The 21057-nt window shown below is 43.7% G+C and overlaps 1 protein-coding gene across 10 annotated transcripts in view; it reads left to right on the top strand.

Moving 5' to 3' along the window:
* The window catches only part of dab2ipb (DAB2 interacting protein b), a 196586-nt gene that overhangs the window by 133705 nt on the left and 41824 nt on the right, over positions 1-21057 (top strand). For 8 of the 10 annotated variants that reach the window (XM_026173338.1, XM_026173339.1, XM_026173337.1 and 5 more), the window contains one exon: positions 20399-20552. In XM_026173338.1, the coding sequence (XP_026029123.1) occupies positions 20399-20552 (154 nt within the window). Of the gene's footprint in view, positions 1-2440; positions 2947-10770; positions 11088-20398; positions 20553-21057 lie in introns of those variants that run through there. The other 2 variants (XM_026173347.1, XM_026173346.1) reach the window with 2 other exon arrangements.

The following is a 21057-nucleotide window of genomic DNA, read 5'->3' as shown; positions in this document are numbered from 1 at the left end:
CATTTGATCATTCAGATTCTAAATGGAGTCTTGAAGAAGAGGGTGGTGGCGGTTAAATGTTGGCGTTGGCGGCAGGAGCTTAAATCAGCATGTTAGAGGTGCAGCTAATTGGTCTGATAAAAAAGCATAGTGATTGGTTTGTGTGTGGGAAGAGAGAGGAGTGGTAGCTTTAGGCTTACCTAATTGGATTAAGCGAACCAGAAAGGAGTTGCCGTGTAGATTTTCAGCTGATAGGATAATAGAGCGAGGCGGTAAAATATACGAATGGACAGGAGCCCAGAGGCACCGCTAAGAGGAAGTTATAAACGCAGAAGCCTTCCTAATAAAGGCCTCATTAAGATCAGTTAAGAAAAAAGATTGATCTTCAAAAGCGCCCGTACTGTCATGGAATTACAATTACTCTGCCACAGTTATATAAAACATTTTTACATAGTTTAAATCAGCAGGAATTTGATGAATAATTATCACCGATCAGCTTCTTTTTGGAGGAAGTGGGAATGCATAAAAATGTTTCTGCATAAGACAATGCATGAAAACATGTTTTCTGTAGAGCTGTATGAATTGATCCAAAGATTTTAATAGCATCAATACCAAAGGTAGTATTGTTATTGAATCGATATTAATGTGATGAGCGATCAATATTGTTTCAGTCCTCTCGGTTCAGTATGTAGCCCACTGAATTGTGTTCAATTCTCCTTTGGAAATGAAAACGTATACCACAAATATGCACTATGAAAAATGTCTGAACCTTTTTGGGTTGACCGCCATGTTTGTTTTATTTATAGCCTACAGCACATTAAAACAACAGAAGTTGACCTTAAGTGCTTTAGAGACAGAGGCAGGTTTACGTTCCAGTTCACCAACAAAGTTTCAGAATACGCAAAAAGGTGTAAAAATCACAGTGATTTAGTGGTCAGTAAAATGTGGAACTTAATGATGATTCATCTCATGAATCGTGATCGCTCTCCCTTACATGCGCTGTCTTTACAGCTTAAAACCATCAGTATCGGTTTTAGTATCGGCAGTAATGGCCATGTATTTCGTTGGTATCCAAAGGATACCAAAATTTGCAGCACAGCACCAGTTAACTGCTATGCATGCAGTTTCATCATGACCCCCCTCCTGCAGCATCGCTGGATTAGATTGCTCTCACTGTAAGAAAGAGCAATTAATCCACAAACAGCAGCTGGCTACGCTAAATTATAATTTAATTTTAATTACAACTGTTTAAATTTAAGTGTGGCGAAGAACCCGTCGTCGTTGCTTTTGTTTATCTACGGTATTTTTTAATTTTTTTTTACCAAGTGTATTTACCATGTATGCACTTATTCAGAAAAGTAGACAGAATCTCTGCCATAGGAAAGTCCCAACATTTGCAGATTTAAACTAACTTGGAGTTTCATTTGAATTGTTTTTATCTTGTAAGTTGAAAGATCTTGTTAGCTCGTGTCTTGAAAGCGGTCATGGGGTGCTGAGATACTGAGTGATTTTAAAGCCAACAGTGTGCCTCCAGTGCTTTTGTTTAGAAAGGGTGTGGAGCTGGAACTGTATCTTACTTCACACCCTATTGTGCAGTAATATGCTTTATAAATGCACGTGTGTGTGTGTGTGTGTGTGTGTGTGTGTGTGTGTGTGTGTGTGTGTGTAAGTGTATGTCTCATGTGTCTGGGAGTATAAGGGGTAAGGGTGATGTCATATTTGATGACATCATTGCAGACGTGCGGGGAGTGCAGATTAGTGGCCGTTGCTCTTTCTGAACCAGCTCTCCACAGCTGCCCTTCCTTATCAGTACGCCCGTCCAGCCCTTTATTCCCTCGTGCCAGCTCTGCCAAAGTGTAAGCTCTAGAAATAGCAAACCCCCCCACACACACCTCCTCTCATCTTGCAGTCTTACCATTCCAGGCTTAAATTGAGCATGGCAAAACCATCCTGCCCACTTTCCAACCTCACTACTACCAACCCTTTGGCTGGCCCCCATCAGTCAAGTCACTTTGCCAAAGCTGAGCTTCAGCCACATATGTACAGTGTTTATCTGTCTGAGTTCCAGTACTGAGTCTAGGTCTTCCAGCTGATCTGAGTTCACTGTAGGCACTCTGGAGCTGGTTGGCACCACACACATTTCTCACTCCTCTCAGTCCCAGCAACACCGGGTGGGGGGGTCAACAGCAGTGGCTTAAAGAGAAAGGGGCACACCTCGCACAAGAGTTGACAGGACAAAGAGCACACATACAAACTCCCCCTGGAGCCACACAGGGGGTAGGGCAAAGCTAGGCTGAACTACACACACATGTGATCCACACCCACGCATACAGGCACTCACACATCGCACGCAGGCTCCTCCCTGTGCAAGGAGACAGAGACGGGAGGCGCAGTCAATCACTGACAGAGGAGAGAGGGGGTTAAGCGGGAGTTGCTGAGAGGGGGGAGGGACAGGCAGAAGAGGAGAGGGGGGAGAAATCTTCATCACTCCGAAATCCGAGTCAAGTGTCAGGGCGCCTTTAAATTCGTTCATGCGGAGTGAAAGAAATAAACAGAAAAGGAAGAGGGAGTGCGTCCCATTTCAGAGACAACACAGGAAGTAGGACATGCTCTGTGCAGGGTGAGGAGGGAGAGAGGGTGGGAGAAAGGCAGGAGGAGAGAGAGAGACCATTGTAGCGCTCATTCCCCACCCCTCGCCTTAAAGCAGCAGCGAGAGGAAAGCGAGATGTAGTCAGGGGAGAGAAGGAGGGAAGAAGAAAACCCACAAGTAAGGAAGAGGAGAGGCAGGCGACGGTCCGCATCAGGGGGGGGGAGAAAAAAATGGAGCTCTGAAATCGCCTTTACCCTCATCTATCTCCGCCTCTCTCTCTCTCCTTTTTTTTTTCTCCTCTCTTGTTCTGACTCAACCTCGGTTTCTCTCTCTCAATGCCTGCCTTCGATTGCTCTGTGAGATTCTAACAATGCCGGGTGAGTGTTATCCTGCTTTTCTTTCTTTCTCTTTCTCTCTCTCCTTTTATTTGAAACATGTCACTCGCCACCCTTTTTGCACGTCGGTTTACGAACTGTGAGATTATTTTGCTTGGTGTGAATGTGCGGCGGCGAATAAGGAAAAGTGGTGGACTCTGGTCTTTTAGATGGAGATGCTTCATTAAAGACTGTTTATGCTCTTCTGCCTCTCGGTGCTCCAGCTGTGCTGTTCTCTTACTTCTTTCCTTTCCTGTAGCGGTGATAATGCAAGAGAGGGTGCTTATGATCACACACACAGACAGACAGCCACACACACATGCACCCTGCGCACTTTCAGGACTCAGTCATTATTATGTAATTGGATTTTAACTCCCAATTCAAAGTAGTGCATTTGTTATGCGTGAGATCATGTCGAACCCCAGACATGATCATGAGAAGATGTTCTTTTTTTGCTTTGTTTTTTTGTGGCAGTTGTTTGGGAGTGCTTTCCACATCCTAATTGTGGTACCATCACACAAAGCCAGCCTGTGTGACAGAGGGCAGCCAGCTAACGCGAATCAGATGACTGGGCCACGATGTGAGGTCAGCCTGCCAGTTTTGGCCGGCAGCTCTCAGTCCAAGTCCCATGCTGGAGGCAATTAGCAGTCGGAGAGGTGTGTGACAGGAGAGTCTGCGAATTCCACAGAGCAAAAGCTTCTTTTTTTTTCCCTGTGTTGTTGCAACATTGCAATGGCCGTGCAAGTGGTTGGCAATCACTTCATCTAAGGCTTGATAACATGTCATAAAATGTGATTCAGGCACTACAAGTTATTGTGTTTGCTATCTCAGATTTGTTTACAGTTAGGATGATATGTTTGATTCTTCCATAAATGCGTAATCCAGTTGATGCACCAAACATAGCTTTGAATCAAAATATGGTTTAATCCAGTTTGCCGAGCGTGTCATTCTATAAGTGTATCATGACAACAGATAAAATCCTCAAGCCGTCTGTAATTGTTCACACCCAAACTTCCCTGCCACATTATACAAGAAGAGCTACGTTAAAGAGCTTCTGGTGGGGAGCAGGAAGCAGCTCATCATTTATTCTCCTCCGAGGAGATTGCTCCTTAGGAGAAAGCCACCCACCCGGTTTAGAAAACACGCAAATTGATGGCCGATGATTAGTTTGCTTGTTTACTGTGGTGTGCAGATACGCTTCAGCGTGAGAGCTCAGCTGGTGGCTCTTGTTGATTGTCGCCTGCTCTCGAGCGCTCCGGAACAAAGCCGAGCTTGACTTCTACATATTGTGCGGGACAGTCAATGTTTGTATGCAGTAACAGTAGGATCCTCCTTTTAAATGTTTTTTTCCCTCCTAGCCTGAGGTGCTGTATCTGCTTCCATTCATGTGCAAATGTTTCTGCGCATATGATTGCCCGTTCGCTTACTGCCTTCAGACGCAAGTTCGGAGTCGTATGAGGGATGGAAGTGTGAGAAAATCAGATTTTATTTTTACAGCTTTAAATGTTTAATTAGAGCAAAAAGGAAGCGATTGACAAATATGACATGCTGATAATTAGGGGGGAAATACAACAGAGGGAAAACGGAGGAAGAAAATAGAATGACTGAAATGACAAAACATAGAAGGAGAGACACTGAGCAATTGTTTATGCCCCGGTATTTTGCACACTAGTTAATTCTGGGTGACTAAACCTCTTATGCAATGTTCATTCACCTGCCAGACTGTTGCTCTTAAAATTTTCTCCTGGACTGAATAAAAATAGGATCAAAATAATTCAAGGGGGAGTAACTGCTAACATCCAGATGCAGCAGTTACTACCCCCTCAATTATGATACATGTATAAAATGTCTGTGATTGAAACGTCTTTCCAGTTTCAGTATCTTTCCATTTTTGCTTCCTGTCTCTTTATATAGTTTTCAAAGCGCTCTGTCGCTGTGTAAGCACTCTATCATAGTGCAGATTGTCTTTGTGATGTCCATTGATTCACTAAGAGCTGATGAAGTGGAGCAGAGCATTCGATCAGACACATGTATGGTGGGGGGGCGGGCAGGAATATAGCGCTACAACCTGGGGCTACTGCTCGAATGGGAGCGGGGTCAAGAGGTTTGGACCACCGCTGGTTTAGAAATGGGGGAGGGAAACGCATTTGGTCACCGACATGGTAGGGGCAGGTGTTTGTTCACACTGTCCATAAATGTAAATAGTAATCTTAGTGTTTCAGTGTGTAACATTACTTTCCACAAAGCCTCAAATCTCCAGATTTGAGTTCTTTTTATCTTTTTCTGAAATTTGAAAAATGAGTTTGGTTATTAAAGAGCATTTCAAAAATGTATATCAACAAAGCTGTTTGGGATTTTAGTATACACCGATCAGACATAACATAGTGACTCTTGACAGGTGAAGTGAATAACACTGATCATCTTTTCATCATGGAAACTGTTACTGGGTGGGATATTTTAGGGAACCTGTAACCATTTTGCGCTCAGAGTTGATGTGTTAGAAGCAGGAAAAAAAGGGGCGAGCATAAGGATTTGAGCAAGTCTGACGAGGTCCAAATTGTGATGGCTACTGTAGATGATGGGGTCAGAACATCTCCACTGAAGCTCGTGTGGGGAAGGAACAGTGGTGAACCACTAACAGGGTCATGGGTGGCTTAGGCTCACTGATGCACGTGGGTAGCGAAGGCTTGTCTGTGCAGCCCGATACAAGAGACGAGCTACTGTAGCTCAGATTGCTGAAAAGGTTCATTCTGGTTCTTATAGAAAGGTGTCAGAATACAGAGTACAGTTTGTTGTGTATGAGGCTGCTTCGTCGCACACCAGTCAGGGTGCCCATGCCGACCTCTGTCCACGTTGAGACACGACTCCATCGTCCTTTTGTCCATTTTAATAGCTTCAGTTCAGTTGTGGAGCTTACACTGAAGCGTAGCACGCCATAGTTAACATACATTCTCTCTTCTCACACGTGAGTTTCTACTACTCACTCGCGCTCACTGATGACATCATGACCCAGTGTGATTTTGGCAATAGTGAAACTAGAATAACGCACAGAAAATGTCCAAAACACAATAAAATTAGAATAATCCTTACAGCACTGAACCACAAAGCAATTGAAGAAGGTGGCCTGGTCTGATGACATTTTCATGATTTCTTTTACATCACATGGGGATGACCAGGTGCAAGTGCATCACTTACCTGGGGAAACGCCTAGTATCCGGATCCAATATGGGAAGAAGGAAAACCCAAGGAGGAGCTGTGATGCTTTGGGCAATGTTCTGCTGGGAAAACTTGCCATCTATATTGATGCTAGTTTGACACGTACCATTTACCGAAGCACTGCTGCAGACCAGGAATGAGTTTGAGGTGTTGACTTGGCCAAAGATCCATGGTGGCCCATCCTCGACTTACAGGAGTTGGATCTGTTGCTAACATCTTGGTGCCAGATACCACAGCACACCTTCAGGGGTCTAGTGGAGTCCATGTATCGATGGGTCAGCGCTGTTTTGGCAGCAAAAGGGGAACCAACACAGTATTAGACAGGTGGTCATAACAACTGTTATGAGTACAGCTTTCCTAAAGTGTCTAGAACTGGCATCTAAACAGCGTAACATGCTTAAAGTGCATCCATTTTTTTAAAATATAAAGTACATAGCATTTAGCCTTGTTTTAGTCAAAGTGATTAATCTGAAAAGGATCTGGGGCTTAAAAATAAGAGAGACGATGTGGCCTTGCAAAAAACCCCAACAAAACTGTCCCATTTCAGACGGCTTGTTCGTTCAGTGAGTTAAGTGCGTTGTCACTCCTGGTGCACATCAGCAAATGGGAGGCTGGTGTATTGCTCCCGTCAGTGCTCACCGCTGTGAATGAAAGATGGCAGACTGGGGTGAATGAAAGGCGTTCGGCAACATTATTCTGCATCTCCTCGACTTTGCCTGGGAGGAGATGAAAGAGGAACATATGCTCGTGATGAGGCAATGTTGAGCATTGTCAATAATTCAATCACTCATGCGCTCTCGTGCCCCGAAGGCCACAGTGCAAAGTCAATAGGAACAACGGGAGAGGAGAGCTCTCAAGCATCAGACCTACAGGTCTCTTTCTGTGCGTCTGCTCTCATGCTTTTTTTTTTTTTTTAAATCTATGTCTTTATGTATTTCTTCTACCCAAACAAACACACTGCCGCTGATGTTAATGCTGCGTCTCGGTTCTGTTTGTGCGTCTGTTTCTCAGCAGTAAGCTGCTTTGCAGAAATGAAATGGAAGGCAAGCTGTACACGGGGAAATGAATAAAGAAGCCAAGGCTGGGAATTGTAATACCACCTTGTACCTTTTCCTTTCTCTTCCTGTGCCTATGTCTGCAGGAGAGGGAGACACTGTCTTTGAATTACCTTCATGTCTTAACAGCGCTTTAGCCAAAACTGACGAAAACACATTGATTTTTGTTCCCCTCTGACTACATTTGGACATTGACATCACAGTGACGAGGGATTTACACGCACTCCCGAAACACACACAGGGTATGTGGTGTGCTTATTAACTGTTGTTGACTCTAGAATAGGGAGTGGATGATGCAGATAAAACCTCCAGATAGGGTTTAGTGTTTAGATAAGACTAATATTCTGTGTATCATTTACTATCAACAAATTCAGCGAAAAGATCCAGTGCAAGTCATTTATCTTGCTAGTGTATGTTGTGAAGCCAAAGGGAAATACAGTATGTGCATGACTTCACGCAGCCATTGGTGTTATTAGTCAGCAGTTATTAGTGTTATTATGCCCTGTGTCTGTACATACTAACAGTTTTAGTACTGTGTGTCTGAAAATACTGTCTGATATTTGGTTGGGGTGTGTGGTGGTGATGGTGGGAGGGACCTGCAGTTTTATTCTTTCAGGAAATTACTTGAATTTAAGACTCGGGGGGGGGGGGGAAGACAATGCAGTCTTTTATTTGACTAATTGATTTGTCAAGGTTCTTTATGACATGATGCAAAAATCTTCTAAATCCAATTTATCTAAATCTAATATTGGTATTTAGTTGTCGTGATCTCCATTAGGCCTGCAGCACAGCTAATCTTTTTTCCTCCCACTTTTAAAAATACACAGACATATCAAAACAAGACATGCAAATCTGAGCATTTGAAGGCAAATAATCCAGTTTGCAATGTAATTTTATTTTTGTTGTAAGGTAAAGACCCTACAACAGTACAGAGAAAACCCCAACTGTTAGAGGGCCCCCCTGCTGTATGAGCAAGCACTTGGCGATATTGGGAAGGAAAAAAAACATTTTTAACAGGGGGGGAACAGAACAAGGCTAAGGGAGGGGCAGCTGTCTGCTGTGAGGAAATGGGGGTAAGAGGAAGGAGAGAGGAAAAAAGACACACTGTCAAAGAGAGCCAGAGATTAATAATAACTAATGATTAATTGCAGAGTGTGTCTGAACACAGAAAGTGAAAAGAGGTGGAGAAGAAAGACTCAGTGCATCATGGGAAGCCCAGAGCAACCTAGGACTATTGTAGAAGTAATGAATGTGTGAAAGGAAAGCTTTTAATTTATTTCTTACAAATAGACAGGGTGTCTGCCTCTCTAATCCAAACTGGGAGCTGATTCCACAGACGAGGGATCTGAAAGCTGAAGCTCTGCCTCCCATTCTACTTTTAAATACTCTAGAAACCACAAGTAAGCCTGCAGTCTCAGAGTGATGTGCTCTATTGGAGTGATGTAGCATTATGAAGTCTTTAAGAGCTTGCATGTGAGGAGACGGGTTTTAAATTTGATTCTGGATTTGACTGGGAGCCAGTATAGAGAAGCCAATATGGGAGAAATATGCTGTCTTTCTAGTCCCATTTCAGTCCCACATATTAAAATATTGAAGTAAAACATCAATGACTCTTTCAACTAAGCTTCCACCAGAAAGTATGAGCTACTTTATCTCTATAACATTGAATTACACTGTGTTCTGCACCTCTCCTTGGCCTCCTATCTTGTTAGTCCATCCATCTTTTTCTTTTCATCTGCACTCATCTTTCCTGCTCCCTATCTTTCAAGATGTCTCCAGATTTCTCCATCCACCTCTGTCTCTCCACCATGCAGACTTGTGGAAGCTTGCCTGGAATGTACTGTATCCACAGACTATTTTTACTCTTCTTCTTCTCCTTCTTCTCTCTCCCCCTCTTTATTTACCTCTGTGCATGCAGGTGTTCCTCCTCTAAGCAGGTCAGTGGTTAGTGGGGGAAGAAAAGCACCAAAGAGGCGAGGCTTCTCAGGGAATACCTGCAAAGCAGGCAGCTAGCCAACACAGCCCTGCCTTCACTTGTGATCTCATCCCTTTGCATTGTTGGTCGCTGCAGTCAGCTCCTGACCTTGCACATATCCGCCAACATGCTCGCTGGCACGAGTCTACGTGGATTTTTCGTTGCAAAACGGCATCGGACAGACAGATGCAAATACGCCTTCTCTGTACATCGTAATTCAATTATAAATATTCAGAATGCTAAAAAAAACCCAAAAACCTGTGCAGTCAGATGACTCACCGAATACAGAGGATCATTGTTCAGAATGTTTTCCCCTCCAATGAATAATGAAGATTCATTAGAATTTTCCGGATCCGTCCTTCTCGTGCTACTGTGATTACAAATGAGCTTCAATGGGTACAACTTCCTTTTCCTTGTCCCACATTTTATTATTTATTTATATCTCCAAACAAACCAATAAGGTATGATATTATCGCGGCCTAGACCAGAGGAATGAGGAAATCCCCCGAGTGTTTAGTCTCCCCGCTTTGCCCCGGCTTTGTAAGTTAACCTTTACCCGGCCGCTCTCCAAAACACCAAGGCATGCAAGTGTGTTTACTCTAGATAAGAGCAAACAACTCCAAATCATTAAATGAAGGGGGGGACAAGTACGTTCAACCTAGGCCAGTTTCACCTTTCAAATGTTGTTTAAACTGTTTGAAAGCTGAGCAATCGGTGCAGCTAGAATGGGCTTTCTGCTGTTCAGTTCACAGCGAATTGAGCCATACAGTAGGTGATTGCTACCAGCTCCTATGTCGTCCTCGCTTGACTCTTGGAATGATTGAGGTATAATATTCCCCAGTCATTCAGAATCATTCTAACTCATTTAAACTAGTGTATGCCAAAGTTTTCAAATTATTGTTTTGGTAGAAATGACAGACATTTCTGGGTTTTCTTGTTCTGTTTTGTAACTCGGGCATCAGTTTGAATTGAGGTGTTTTTGACAGCCTGTCTCAGCAGCCATGTCTTCCGTCACCAGGTCACCAACTATGTGGAAAATGGGAGGGGGAGTGGAAGCAAAAAACAAGCGACACATCTGGCAGCGTGTCCATTTCCTAAACTTGGTTGGCCTCATTTTCTTCTTCTTCTTGTCTCGCTCTGTTCTTTTTTTTGTGTGGACCTTCTTCTCTCATTCTTTTTTTTTTCTTCTCCTTTTTCCTTGAGTCCTACTCGCTAGCCAAGGAACCAGGATTTTCCCACAGAACATGGTACTGAAGGCTGAGCCATTGTTTCCTGCTACAGGGAACGAGAGAGGGGGGTGGGTGGTGGTGGAGCTGGGGTGGGGGTTGACTTCCTGGCTGCCAGTACAAGGCCTATGTCAGTGTGAGAAAAAGCAGAGGAGACTGATCTGATGACTTTGAAAGTGTGTGTGTCCCAGAGAACGAGTACAGCTAGATTAACTTCTTTTTTTAAAAGTTGGAACTAAATGACTTGTTGGTTTAACTTGGTGGTTAAAGGCAGCACCCATATATGAATACACAATCCTGGATAAGTTAAAGTGACCTCAAAGCATTATATCAAAGCCCCTTGAACTTTTCATGCTGTTACTTGTGCTTTATTTTATGCCAGTGTAATTTCAAAGTGCAGTGTGGGCAGGCCTGTCCTAAATAACAGCGCTGTCTTTTTAAATGGGATGTGGAGATGGGTGTGTGTTAGTAGCAGCAGACATCCTTAGGGAGCGGTGTGGTGTAACTCAGAGGGCAGAGTCTCCAGCCACGTTCCCAGAGACTCAAAAATAGTCAAGGAAAACGCAGGGACGGTTCACTAGCGAGGAATGCAATCCAACGTAGAGTTGTGCGTTTGGGGGAATCCGGCTCCGAGAGGTCCTGCTGGAGAATGTTTCACCTATTTAGTAAATCGTAAGTGTCACTTTTGTTTTAATGCTGTGTTCAGGGGAACGACTGCTGCTGTGGATAGCTACAGCACAGCTGCACTCTGTGGTTTCTGGAGACCTCTGTTGTTGCATCCGTCTCAAGGGTTCACTGTACAGTGTGGCTTCCGTTCAACTAGTTTTTAGTACATAAATGACAAAGTGTTTTCCTTATGAAATGATTTGTAAAAGGAAAAAGAAGGAGTAAAAGTGCAACACATCTGAACAGTCGGACAGGAAGGTGGCTAGAGGAAAAAAAGAAAGACAGGTTTAGACTTGGAGATGAAAACTATTCAATGCCAGAGGCAAATCTTGGCTTTAGATTGCAAATAAGATCTCTGTATTGACAGCACGCTCTGAAGTTTAGAGCCAATTATGTGTGAAAATAACTATCTAACTCTGATATGAATAAAAATGCAGCTATGAAGGGGGGGGGGGGGGGGGGGGGATGCTATATGCAGCGATCGTAAGCTACTTGTTGTTTTCCCATCTCAGTTTTGCCGTATTGTGTGGGAAGAAAAGTCTCTGCCCTTTTCTCCTCGTAAACTCCGGTGTTCGCCTGCTTCGTTGTCCAAAAGCCACTGGGGTGTTTGCATATTCAGGTCAAGAAGTGAAAAACACACTTCCTCATCTCCTCTGCTCATTTGCATGTTTTGTTTTTTTTTGGTTTGTTTTTTTAATCCATGTTCCCTGAGCACTTAGCAGTTATGCAAGAGTTCAAGAGAGAAGCTTTGTTGCTTCTTACTAATTTGTGTTTCTTTCTCAGCGTAAAATGCTCACACGTGAATCCAGCACATGAGCACAGATGCTCACACTGTTTCCGTGACCTTGGCATATTCTCAGCCTGAGTCATACCCGCTAGTATGTGACAGTCCTGATCCTAATAGTCTATTAATGTCACTGTGGAGGTTTGTTGTTAGAGCCTATATGTTGAACTTCCCCAGGTGATAAGATTAAATAAAAAAAATCAATAATGGCTAATGAACAAAAAAAAATGGGTGATGTTTAATGGAAAGTGTGTTTGTCTGTCTGATGATAAACTTTAAAACAATCCAGTTGTATTTGTATAGCGCGTGTAACAGTTGCCTCAAGGTGCTTTTTATTGATTTAACTGACATTCAGTTGTGGACTGAATTTAACCCCTGCTGGATTCACAATCCAATTTAAAACCTTCTTCTCACATACACGCTCTTTAATAATCAAGCCCCAACTTAAATACCTTATAGTGCCAACAGGGCACTTCTTTCTCAGACTGCAGGCTTACTTGTGGTTCCTAGGCTATTTAAAAGTAGAATGGGAGGCAGGGTTTCAGCTTTGAGGCACCTCTTCTGTGGAACCGCCTCCCAGTTTGGATCCAGAGACCGGATCTCTCAGCGTGACCTTGGTCTTGTCTCCTTTCCATCACTTCCAACCGCTCACACCACATGGCTGCCCCTCCCTGAGCCTGGTTTTGCTGAAGGTTTCTTCCTGTTAAAAAGGGGTTTTTCCTTTCCACTGTCGCCAAGTTCTTGCTCACAGGGGCTCGTCCTGTTGTTCAGGATTTTCTTTCTATGATTCATATTGTATGGGGAAAAATAAGACACTGATAACACCTTATTGATCATAATAAATCATTAGGATATTTTTTCCCCTTCTTTTCATCACATGAAGTGCATTGATGCGGTGCTCATAATTCATTGGTGGTCAATACTGTGACCCTTGCCCTTTAGCTTTGATTTAAAGAGTCACCAATAAGTATAACCTTTGACCTTACTATAAAATCTCTTGGCTTGATTGCCTCACGCCTGATGTAATTATGAGTACAGCTATGGATCCACAGTCGGTTTCCCCGTCCTGAAGAAACTGTACAATATGTTTTGATAGACCCTTTTTCTGACCCTTTACTGACCTGGGTTAGAAAAATGAAACGTGTAAGAGGGATTTACCACATGCTATGACATCACCGCCAATGACAACCAAACAGTCCTCGCAGATCATCATTCAGTCATTCTGTATGCAGCCATTGTCTTTGCAGCCAGCTGTCCTGTTCTCTTTCACTCAGCGCACCAGCTCCAAGCCAAAAGCTCGGCCCCCACACCAATTCAGCGCTTCAGCAGTCCTCATTGGCCTCCTGCTGCGAGTGTCCTGGCAGATGTTACACTGAATTACCTCCCAGTCTCGCAGGGAGACTGCACACTCACTGTAATCAAGCTGTGTGTGTGTGTGTGTGTGTGTGTGTGTGTGTGTGTGTGTGTGTGTACGAGTGTTACAAGACAGGCTCAGCGGCTGCCTTAGCTCTCTCCAACAGTTGCTCCTCAACCACCTGATCTCAGCTACCAGCCAATGCTTTCCACATTGTAATGTGTCTGCCAGCACTCTGAGTCAGACATCCCTACAGATGCCTAAAAGGGGGGGGGGGGGGTGGGCTCAAGGAGCTGATCATTTAGGAGATACTGAATACTAGAGCTAGGTCCCTCCTTTCCTGTGTGTATTTGTCCCTTTTGTGTGGAAAGGGGTGTGCATGTCTTTCTGTGTCTCATTCGCTCCTTTAAAAGCTTCCTTCCTCTATGTATATGAAAGTCCCTCTTGTGTGGCGCTATTTCTTCTCTACTATACTCTAAGCCAATGTGTGGTCCACGTACAGCTCTAACTGGTTCTTATTATTCCTCGCAAAAAACGTTGATGCCAGCGCTCGTTCTTTTATTCCCTGGGTCAGTATTCCCACTTCCCAGTGTGATTTCTCATTTGTCTTGTGTGCTATTAAGACCACTGGCAACGCAGAAGCCTAAAGTGTCAAAACCGCCATCAAGAATAGGTACCACGAAGTGCTAACATGCTAGTTTTGGACTGACGTCTGTGTTACCCCCGTTTACATGTGCATGAATGTTTTTTACGGCTTTCGCTGTCAACGTCGCGACTCTCGCAGCCACGCCATTTAGCCACTCGGGGAACTCAACCACGTCACAGATGGATGAGCTTTTAATTAAGAGTTGAAGCTCAGATATTATGTGCAAATGTCCTCCCGCAAAGCCAATTGTAAGTGGACCGTCTCTTTCAGCGCCACATCACAAATTCATTTCATCGGCAACCTCGTCTTCATCTCAAGAGATCGGTTTTTCACCGTGTGTCAGGCTTCAGCTCTGGATGAGGTTTGCTCTGTTGCTCTGTTGACTGGATCCGCCGGCTGGCCTGATTGCTGTTTGGTCTCCGAGGCCTGTAGCCACATGTCAGCGGTGCAGCTCACACATCCACTGTTCTGCACCAGCAGCATCTGACAAGATCCCTTTTGTCTCCTTTTCTTTGACTGCTATTCTTTCCTGCTCTTACTATGGGCCAGATTTTTTTTTCTTTTTTTGTTTTGTGTATATTCTCTTGCTACCCATCACCCAACTGTTCCGATGACAGTCGACAGATGGCTGGTTGATGCAGGAAAACGTACATGTTCATGGTCTTTACCCAAAATGCTGTTCTGTCGCTGAATAAAATGTGAAACGAGGACACGAATGCAAAAAAAGAAAAGAAAAAAGAATTCTGACAGTGAGTGTTGTGAGATTTATTTTTTTTCCTCAACATTACTCCCTGAGTCCGTATTGCCTCATTATTCAGGCTGAGCTCTGAGAGAGACTCCCCACGTCTGCCTGGATCAAACGAGCGATCGGACTCATGACAGAGTTTTCTGCAGCCAGTGTGACAGACACTTTTTTGTTCCACTGGTCCTTTCCACTGAGTCAGCGCCAAAGCAGTGGGAATAATGGACACTTCATTGTATGAGGCTTGATGCATGAATAATGGTCTGTTTGTCTGCTTTCCTGTTCATGTAGTGCACGTGTTTCATAATCAAGCTAGAACAATTACTCTGTGTGTGTTTATGTGTGTGCGTGTGTTTGTGCAGCATGTGTTTGTTAAGTGTGATGCTCTCCTCTTTGATGCTTTGAGTTAGGGGCCCAGGTGCTTGCAGAGTAGTTGCTGCCGGCTGCCTGGATCTTTTTTTTTTTTTTTTTTTTTTTGCTTTGAGGACCATCTATGAGCCAGGCCAGCTGCAGAAGCTGGAGAATGCTTCAGGCGCAAATGTGATGAAAAGTCACTGTGTTGGACATTGCTTTAGGTATAGTGTTACAAAGAACTGGTTTAAGCATTGTGTTGCAGTTTCTAACCCCAAATGTCTTTGACTGGTTTCACAGCAAAAGAGCACTACATCAGTGGCCTTGGGGCACGAACCAGTTTGTTTTTTTGTTAGGAGGAATAGGCAACCGACTTTTAACCCAGAAGGTAAATGGTACATTTACAAAAACAAAACAAAAAGAAACAAAAAAAGCAACATTTTACAACTTCAACCTATGGGGCGATCGTGGCTCAAGAGTTGAGAGTTCGCCTTGTAATCGGAAGGTTGCCGGTTCGAGCCCGGCTTGGACAGTCTCGGTCATTGTGTCCTTGGGCAAGACACTTCACCCGTTGCCTACTGGTGGTGGTCAGAGGGCCCGGTGGCGCCAGTGTCCGGCAGCCTCGCCTCTGTCAGTGCGCCCCAGGGTGGCTGTGGCTACAATGTAGCTCGCCATCACCTGTGTGTGAATGTGTGTGTGAATGGGTGGATGACTGGATATGTAAAGCGCTTTGGGGTCCTTAGGGACTAGTAAAGCGCTATACAAATACAGGCCATTTACCATATAATTCAATAAGTGTGGCTTATACCTGCTTTCTAACTGCAGGCACATCGAGCAGCATCTCGAATAGCTCTGACAGCTACACTCATGCTGGATGCAAAGCCTTCGCTCATCAGAATAGAAAAATCATATCACGAGAACGGACACAATGGAATCTACTGCTCGGGATTGACGCTGCAAAACTACCTTTTTATATTTGTTTGTAATTCATTTATGGATAATGAATGACCATAATGACCCTAACCCTAACCCCTTATGGATAATCTTAGACCCCCTTATGGACTTTTTTTTTTCTCGATCCTGTAGCCAATCGATCGGTTATAGAGCAGGCAGTCCAACAGTATTGATGTTTGTTCTTAATACAGAGAGTTTCTCTTTTTTTGCTGACAGTATTTATAGTTGCACAAAGGCACACATCGTAGTTAAAGTGATAATAGGCAACTTTTCAACCGTCTGTACCCTCTGTGCTCCTGCTGTAAAAGTTGAATCGCTTTCCAACTTTCCATCAGAAACCATACACAGATATTTTAAACTTGTATGCATTTCTCTCCTGAATTCTTTTTAACTTTATGTGTCTTTGCCTCTTTTTTAAGTTTGGCTAGATAATGTCTCACAATTACTTTGGAATAAAATAAGTTCATCTCGCTTCTGAAAGAATGAGTTAGATGGCATCAAAAATTTAGCAAGTACTAATTTGTCATCCTTTGTCTTTGATTGGCTGTGGTTGCTAATATGTTGTCTCTTGTGTGCTTAGTAGAGAGGACGATTAACAACTAACTGTCGTGCCAGCATGCAAGTTGGAAGAGTATCGATTGTTGTGAATGTTGGACTAACTAAATGCTGTGTAAACACTGGACGTGGGGGTGGTATCCACAGTAACCGCCAAAATCAAGAAGACTTAACACCCTGCCTGGGTTTATTGTTTTTCGTCATGTTGGAAGGGTTAACTTTGCTCTTTTGGCTCGTTCTGGTTGTTGGTTATTGGAACGACAACACAAAGAGGGCATTTATTTCCCATGTGGAGATTAGCACTAATTCACGTGCACGTTAATGTGTTTTTGTTGTAGTTCATATGATTGTAGTGAAACAAAGCAAACTCTTGTAGTAGCTCAGTGGGATGTGGATTTTGAGAGTGCTGTTTCTTTGCGTCGCACTCCATTAATTCAGCCTATCTCGAGCTCCCAGTACAAACATACTCCCTTGCGGTGTAGCCAGTGCAGTGTTATGCGTCTAAGTACACTGACGCCTATAAGCGCCTGATGTTTCAGACTGTATCGGAGCCCAGACAGCCTATCTGATGAACTCTCTTTACAGGATGCAGACACAAAGCGCACTGGGTGAAGCCCAGACACACTCAGGATCCATTACTCTGCCGAGGTTCAATGGAAACTCAGTTAGGAGTCAGTATTAGGGCTGGCAGAGCAGAACACAGTCTGTCTAGTTCTCACAGTGGGCTGATGGGATTTGGCCTGATGCAGCAGCATAAATTCCTAAATAGTGAATGTACAGCTACACTACCAGGTTTCTGGGATTATAAAAAAAGAAATTTAAACAGTCCTTCAGAGACAATTACGTACTGGAAGAGCAGCAGCTTTGCTTTCCCACACAGCGCTCGCCGATCGAAGAATATTTTCACCAGTCTCTATCCCTCCTTGGTTTTTTTTTGTTTTTTGGGGGGGCTATTTTAAATGTGCGGAACAACCACCCGGATTGTTGTTGTTGTTGATACATTTTGCTCTGCAGTCAGAAAAAGGATTCTGCAATTTGGCTGAAGTGGAAAAGCTGAGAAAAGAAAAAGGTGCAGGTAGAAGCTGGTTTAACAGTAACGGTAGGAAAAAAACTGTCTCTCATCCAAGACAAAAACATAAAGGATCAAAATGGGTTTAAATGAACATGTAAAGTCTGCAGTTTGAATCCAGACGGGAGACTCTGGTTCATGTTGGCAACATCTCAAAACTTTAGCATCTAATAAAAACCCAACAGGGGGCCGTCATGCCTTCCATCACATAAGAGGTACTTGGTTGATTAAAAATGCAATCCTCTTTTGTCGATGTGAATGTATTTATTATCCTGGCTACTTGTCCGGGACTACAGTTACATTTCTTGGGGGTTGCGCATCAGGTTACGTGCAAGGTTATGGCTTAGGGGTTAAAAGGGGTTTCCAGTTATGTCATAGCTTACATCATGCATTTCCCCACGGAAGTCTAAATCAAGCGTTACACGAGCACGTATTTCTGCATATTTATTTTCTTGCGTTATGAGCCACTGGTTTGAAATATCTGTAATATTTAAAAAGAAAGCCAGAAGAACACAGTGAGTGAAACAAATCTGAAGCACAACTTAGAGAAAGCGCTGGAAAGATATGTGTCAGGTAGTCGATGTGAAACGTGGACCCCCACCTAAACAGATGAAGGGAAGCGTAGATACAAGTTACTGAAGGATTGCCAAGGACAAAGAAGGACGTTTTCTTATAATGGCTGAAGCTGAGGGTGGTAGGAATGAAAAGGAGAAAGCACCATGTCCTGCTTGTATTGCAGGTTGTCATTTGCAGGAGGTTGGCATAAAGGCTTTGTCAGATGTAGACGTTATGAACAGGATTCAGACGTCAGACACTCTTTTACTGTCGTTATGGTGAAGCGGCCAACAATAGGCTGTAAATTACACGTCGCGGCACAGTTTAATACAGTGCCACACAGATGACAGGCAGCATATTTATTTATCAATTCATACTTTCACAGTCTGGCACAATTCTTGCTGACACTAATGTTCTTCTAATACAATATGCTGAGAGGAAAAAAAAAGAGAGTCATTATGTAAGAATGAAATGGATGCCTTTTAGGGGACGCAGTGCATTCTTTCTGAGGCAGTTCTTCTGTACTTTAGTCAAATTCTGGATCATTCTTTTACAGATTAAATGCTCACGCTCCCTGTTCACCTCTGCCTCACTATGAGAAATGCACGTGCTACGAGTTCATTAAAGCAGCGCTCTGACGGATTGTTTTCCTGCAGTTAGTTCCCTTAGAATCATCCGTGCAGCTTTAGGAGTTTGAACTGTGGTCCGTGGACATTCCCTTCCTGTTTCTGACAGAACATCCCACCAAAAAAAAAAAAGCAAGAGAAAAAAAATCCCCATTTCCCCTCCTTTCTGATTATTTTACTTGCTCTCTGTTCTGCCCAGTACCCTGTCAGCCAATCACAAAGCAGAGGAAGGTGCAAAGTCACTTCCTCTCCAGCTGTGCTGGGGGAGTAAGAGCTTCTAAAACTGGATTTTCATATTCAGAGCTATCCTTAAGGCTTTTTTTCCTCTCCTTTTTTCTGTATTTTGCACCTTGTTGTATTCTTTTCTTCTATTTCACAGGATGGCATTTTCCTCTGTACACTTGTGTATGTGTGCGTGTGTGTGCATTTGTTATTAAGTTAAAAAAAAAAGGGGGAAAAAAGCACAGTGTCCAGGTCATTATCCACTTCACATTGCACAGAGGATTTGGCAACAAAGCTGACTGACTCTACAAAGGGCCGCACGCAGTCACTAATCTGTCATTACGGCTGCTGCATTTTTCCTGAAAAGCTCTTCCTCTACTCCGCTGAAAATATGTACAGTATACACACACACACACACACGCGCGCACACATGCATGGGATTAGTGTGTAAGCCGTCCATAGAGGGCACTGTTAAAAGACTGTTCTCACTCATTACATGAGCAATTGAACCCTTGTCTTCATCTTCCTCTCGAGTATTGGAGCATCAGGGGCTGATGTTATGTAGCGTGCCTGTTGCTGCGTGCAGCCCTCACTGATGTTACAGTATTTAACTTTTCATCCTCTTCCAGCTGCGATGCGGTGGGGATCGTAGGGTTAGTGGTTAAAGGAAACACGCGAGCGCTAAGTGCTTGTTTTTGACTCTGGATGATGTTGGTTGACTTCATGATGTGGAAATCTCAAATTAATGTTGCTCACCAGCATATATACACGGCGTAGAGACACATTTGCTCGTCATAAGTGACACTCAATCCAACTCTTCTGTAAAGACAAAGTAGGGCAACATCAAACACAGCAAACAGTGGAAAGCTCTTTACTTTGTCTCTTAATCTTCTTTGGCTAAAAAAAAAAAAAATGCCTGTGAATTGTGGGCTTAGGGGCCGTCTTTGACAAACTATTGAACGTTTCTCTAAGGGGCACTCTGAGCCAGAGAATGCTGTTGTGTTTTGGGTCCTAAATGGAAGTCCAAAAAAGCATCTATGAAGCGGGTTTATAGCGGTGGAAGATGATTGCATCACGGATGTCTGAACATTAATGATAATCTGTAAAATGCTTAACTTCCTATTTATGGTGGTTCTGCTGCATTAGTTGGCAGAACAGCTTGAGTCAATCCTCCGAGCTCGTTTCATTAATTCATTGATGCTCCAACTTGTAAATGAGGAGCCACAAAGCATCTGCTATCGCCGTGCTTAGAAGTGGCTGCGTGAATGTGTCGATATAAGCGCAGCGTGCGAACTCGTCGGCTGACTCGAAGGCAAGTGGAGCATCCTCTCCTCGTCCTCCTCGCGCTCGCTTCCTTCGCGCTTGCTGTTATGGGCGGCCCATATGCTTCCTCTCTCGCTCCTGCCCGTCAAACTCGGCAGGGTGATTCAGTTTTCTCTTCTTCTTTCTCCGCTTTTAGATCTCATCTGATGCCAAGGCTGAAGGAGTCCCGCTCCCATGAATCACTGCTCAGCCCCAGCAGCGCTGTGGAAGCCCTGGACCTAAGTATGGAGGACGAGGTTATCATCAAGCCCGTTCACAGCAGCATCCTCGGGCAAGACTACTGCTTTGAGGTGAGAGGATGTCGGGGGGACGGGGGGGCTATATGCATCCACACACAGCCTATATGCTGCTTTGCTTGTGAAATAAAATAATTCAATAGTTAATGTACTTACTACAACTACACACATAGCTGACAGTCATCAACTGTATCTGAATTTGACATCCAGATGCTGGCAGCCATCAAAGCTGAGCTTACAGGAAAAGTCAGTTTTTGGATTTACAGTTTGTTCTGCAGCTTTTCTGCATGCGCAGCAGAATCCCAGAATAAGCTAACAGCTGAAATATTCATTAATTTTAATGAGCCTGCCTTTATTTGTAGTTCGAGTGAAGTAACGACTCTGTGTTGTTTTCCCAGTTACCACAACACGCTATTTTGGGTTTGCTATAACCCTTAACTGGCTTTTTCTCAACTCAAAGTAGGACTTTTTTTTTGCTGAGTATTTCCTTAATCTGCCCCTCGCCCCCAAGATTTTAGTTTCAGATCACATAAGAAAAACTAAAGCTAGAAAGAAGAAT

Source organism: Astatotilapia calliptera, chromosome 7 (assembly GCF_900246225.1).
Source record: "Astatotilapia calliptera chromosome 7, fAstCal1.2, whole genome shotgun sequence".
In the NCBI taxonomy this organism is placed as follows: domain Eukaryota; kingdom Metazoa; phylum Chordata; class Actinopteri; order Cichliformes; family Cichlidae; genus Astatotilapia; species Astatotilapia calliptera.
Note: the sequence above shows the minus strand (reverse complement) of the source record. Positions and strands in the feature narration are given on the sequence as shown.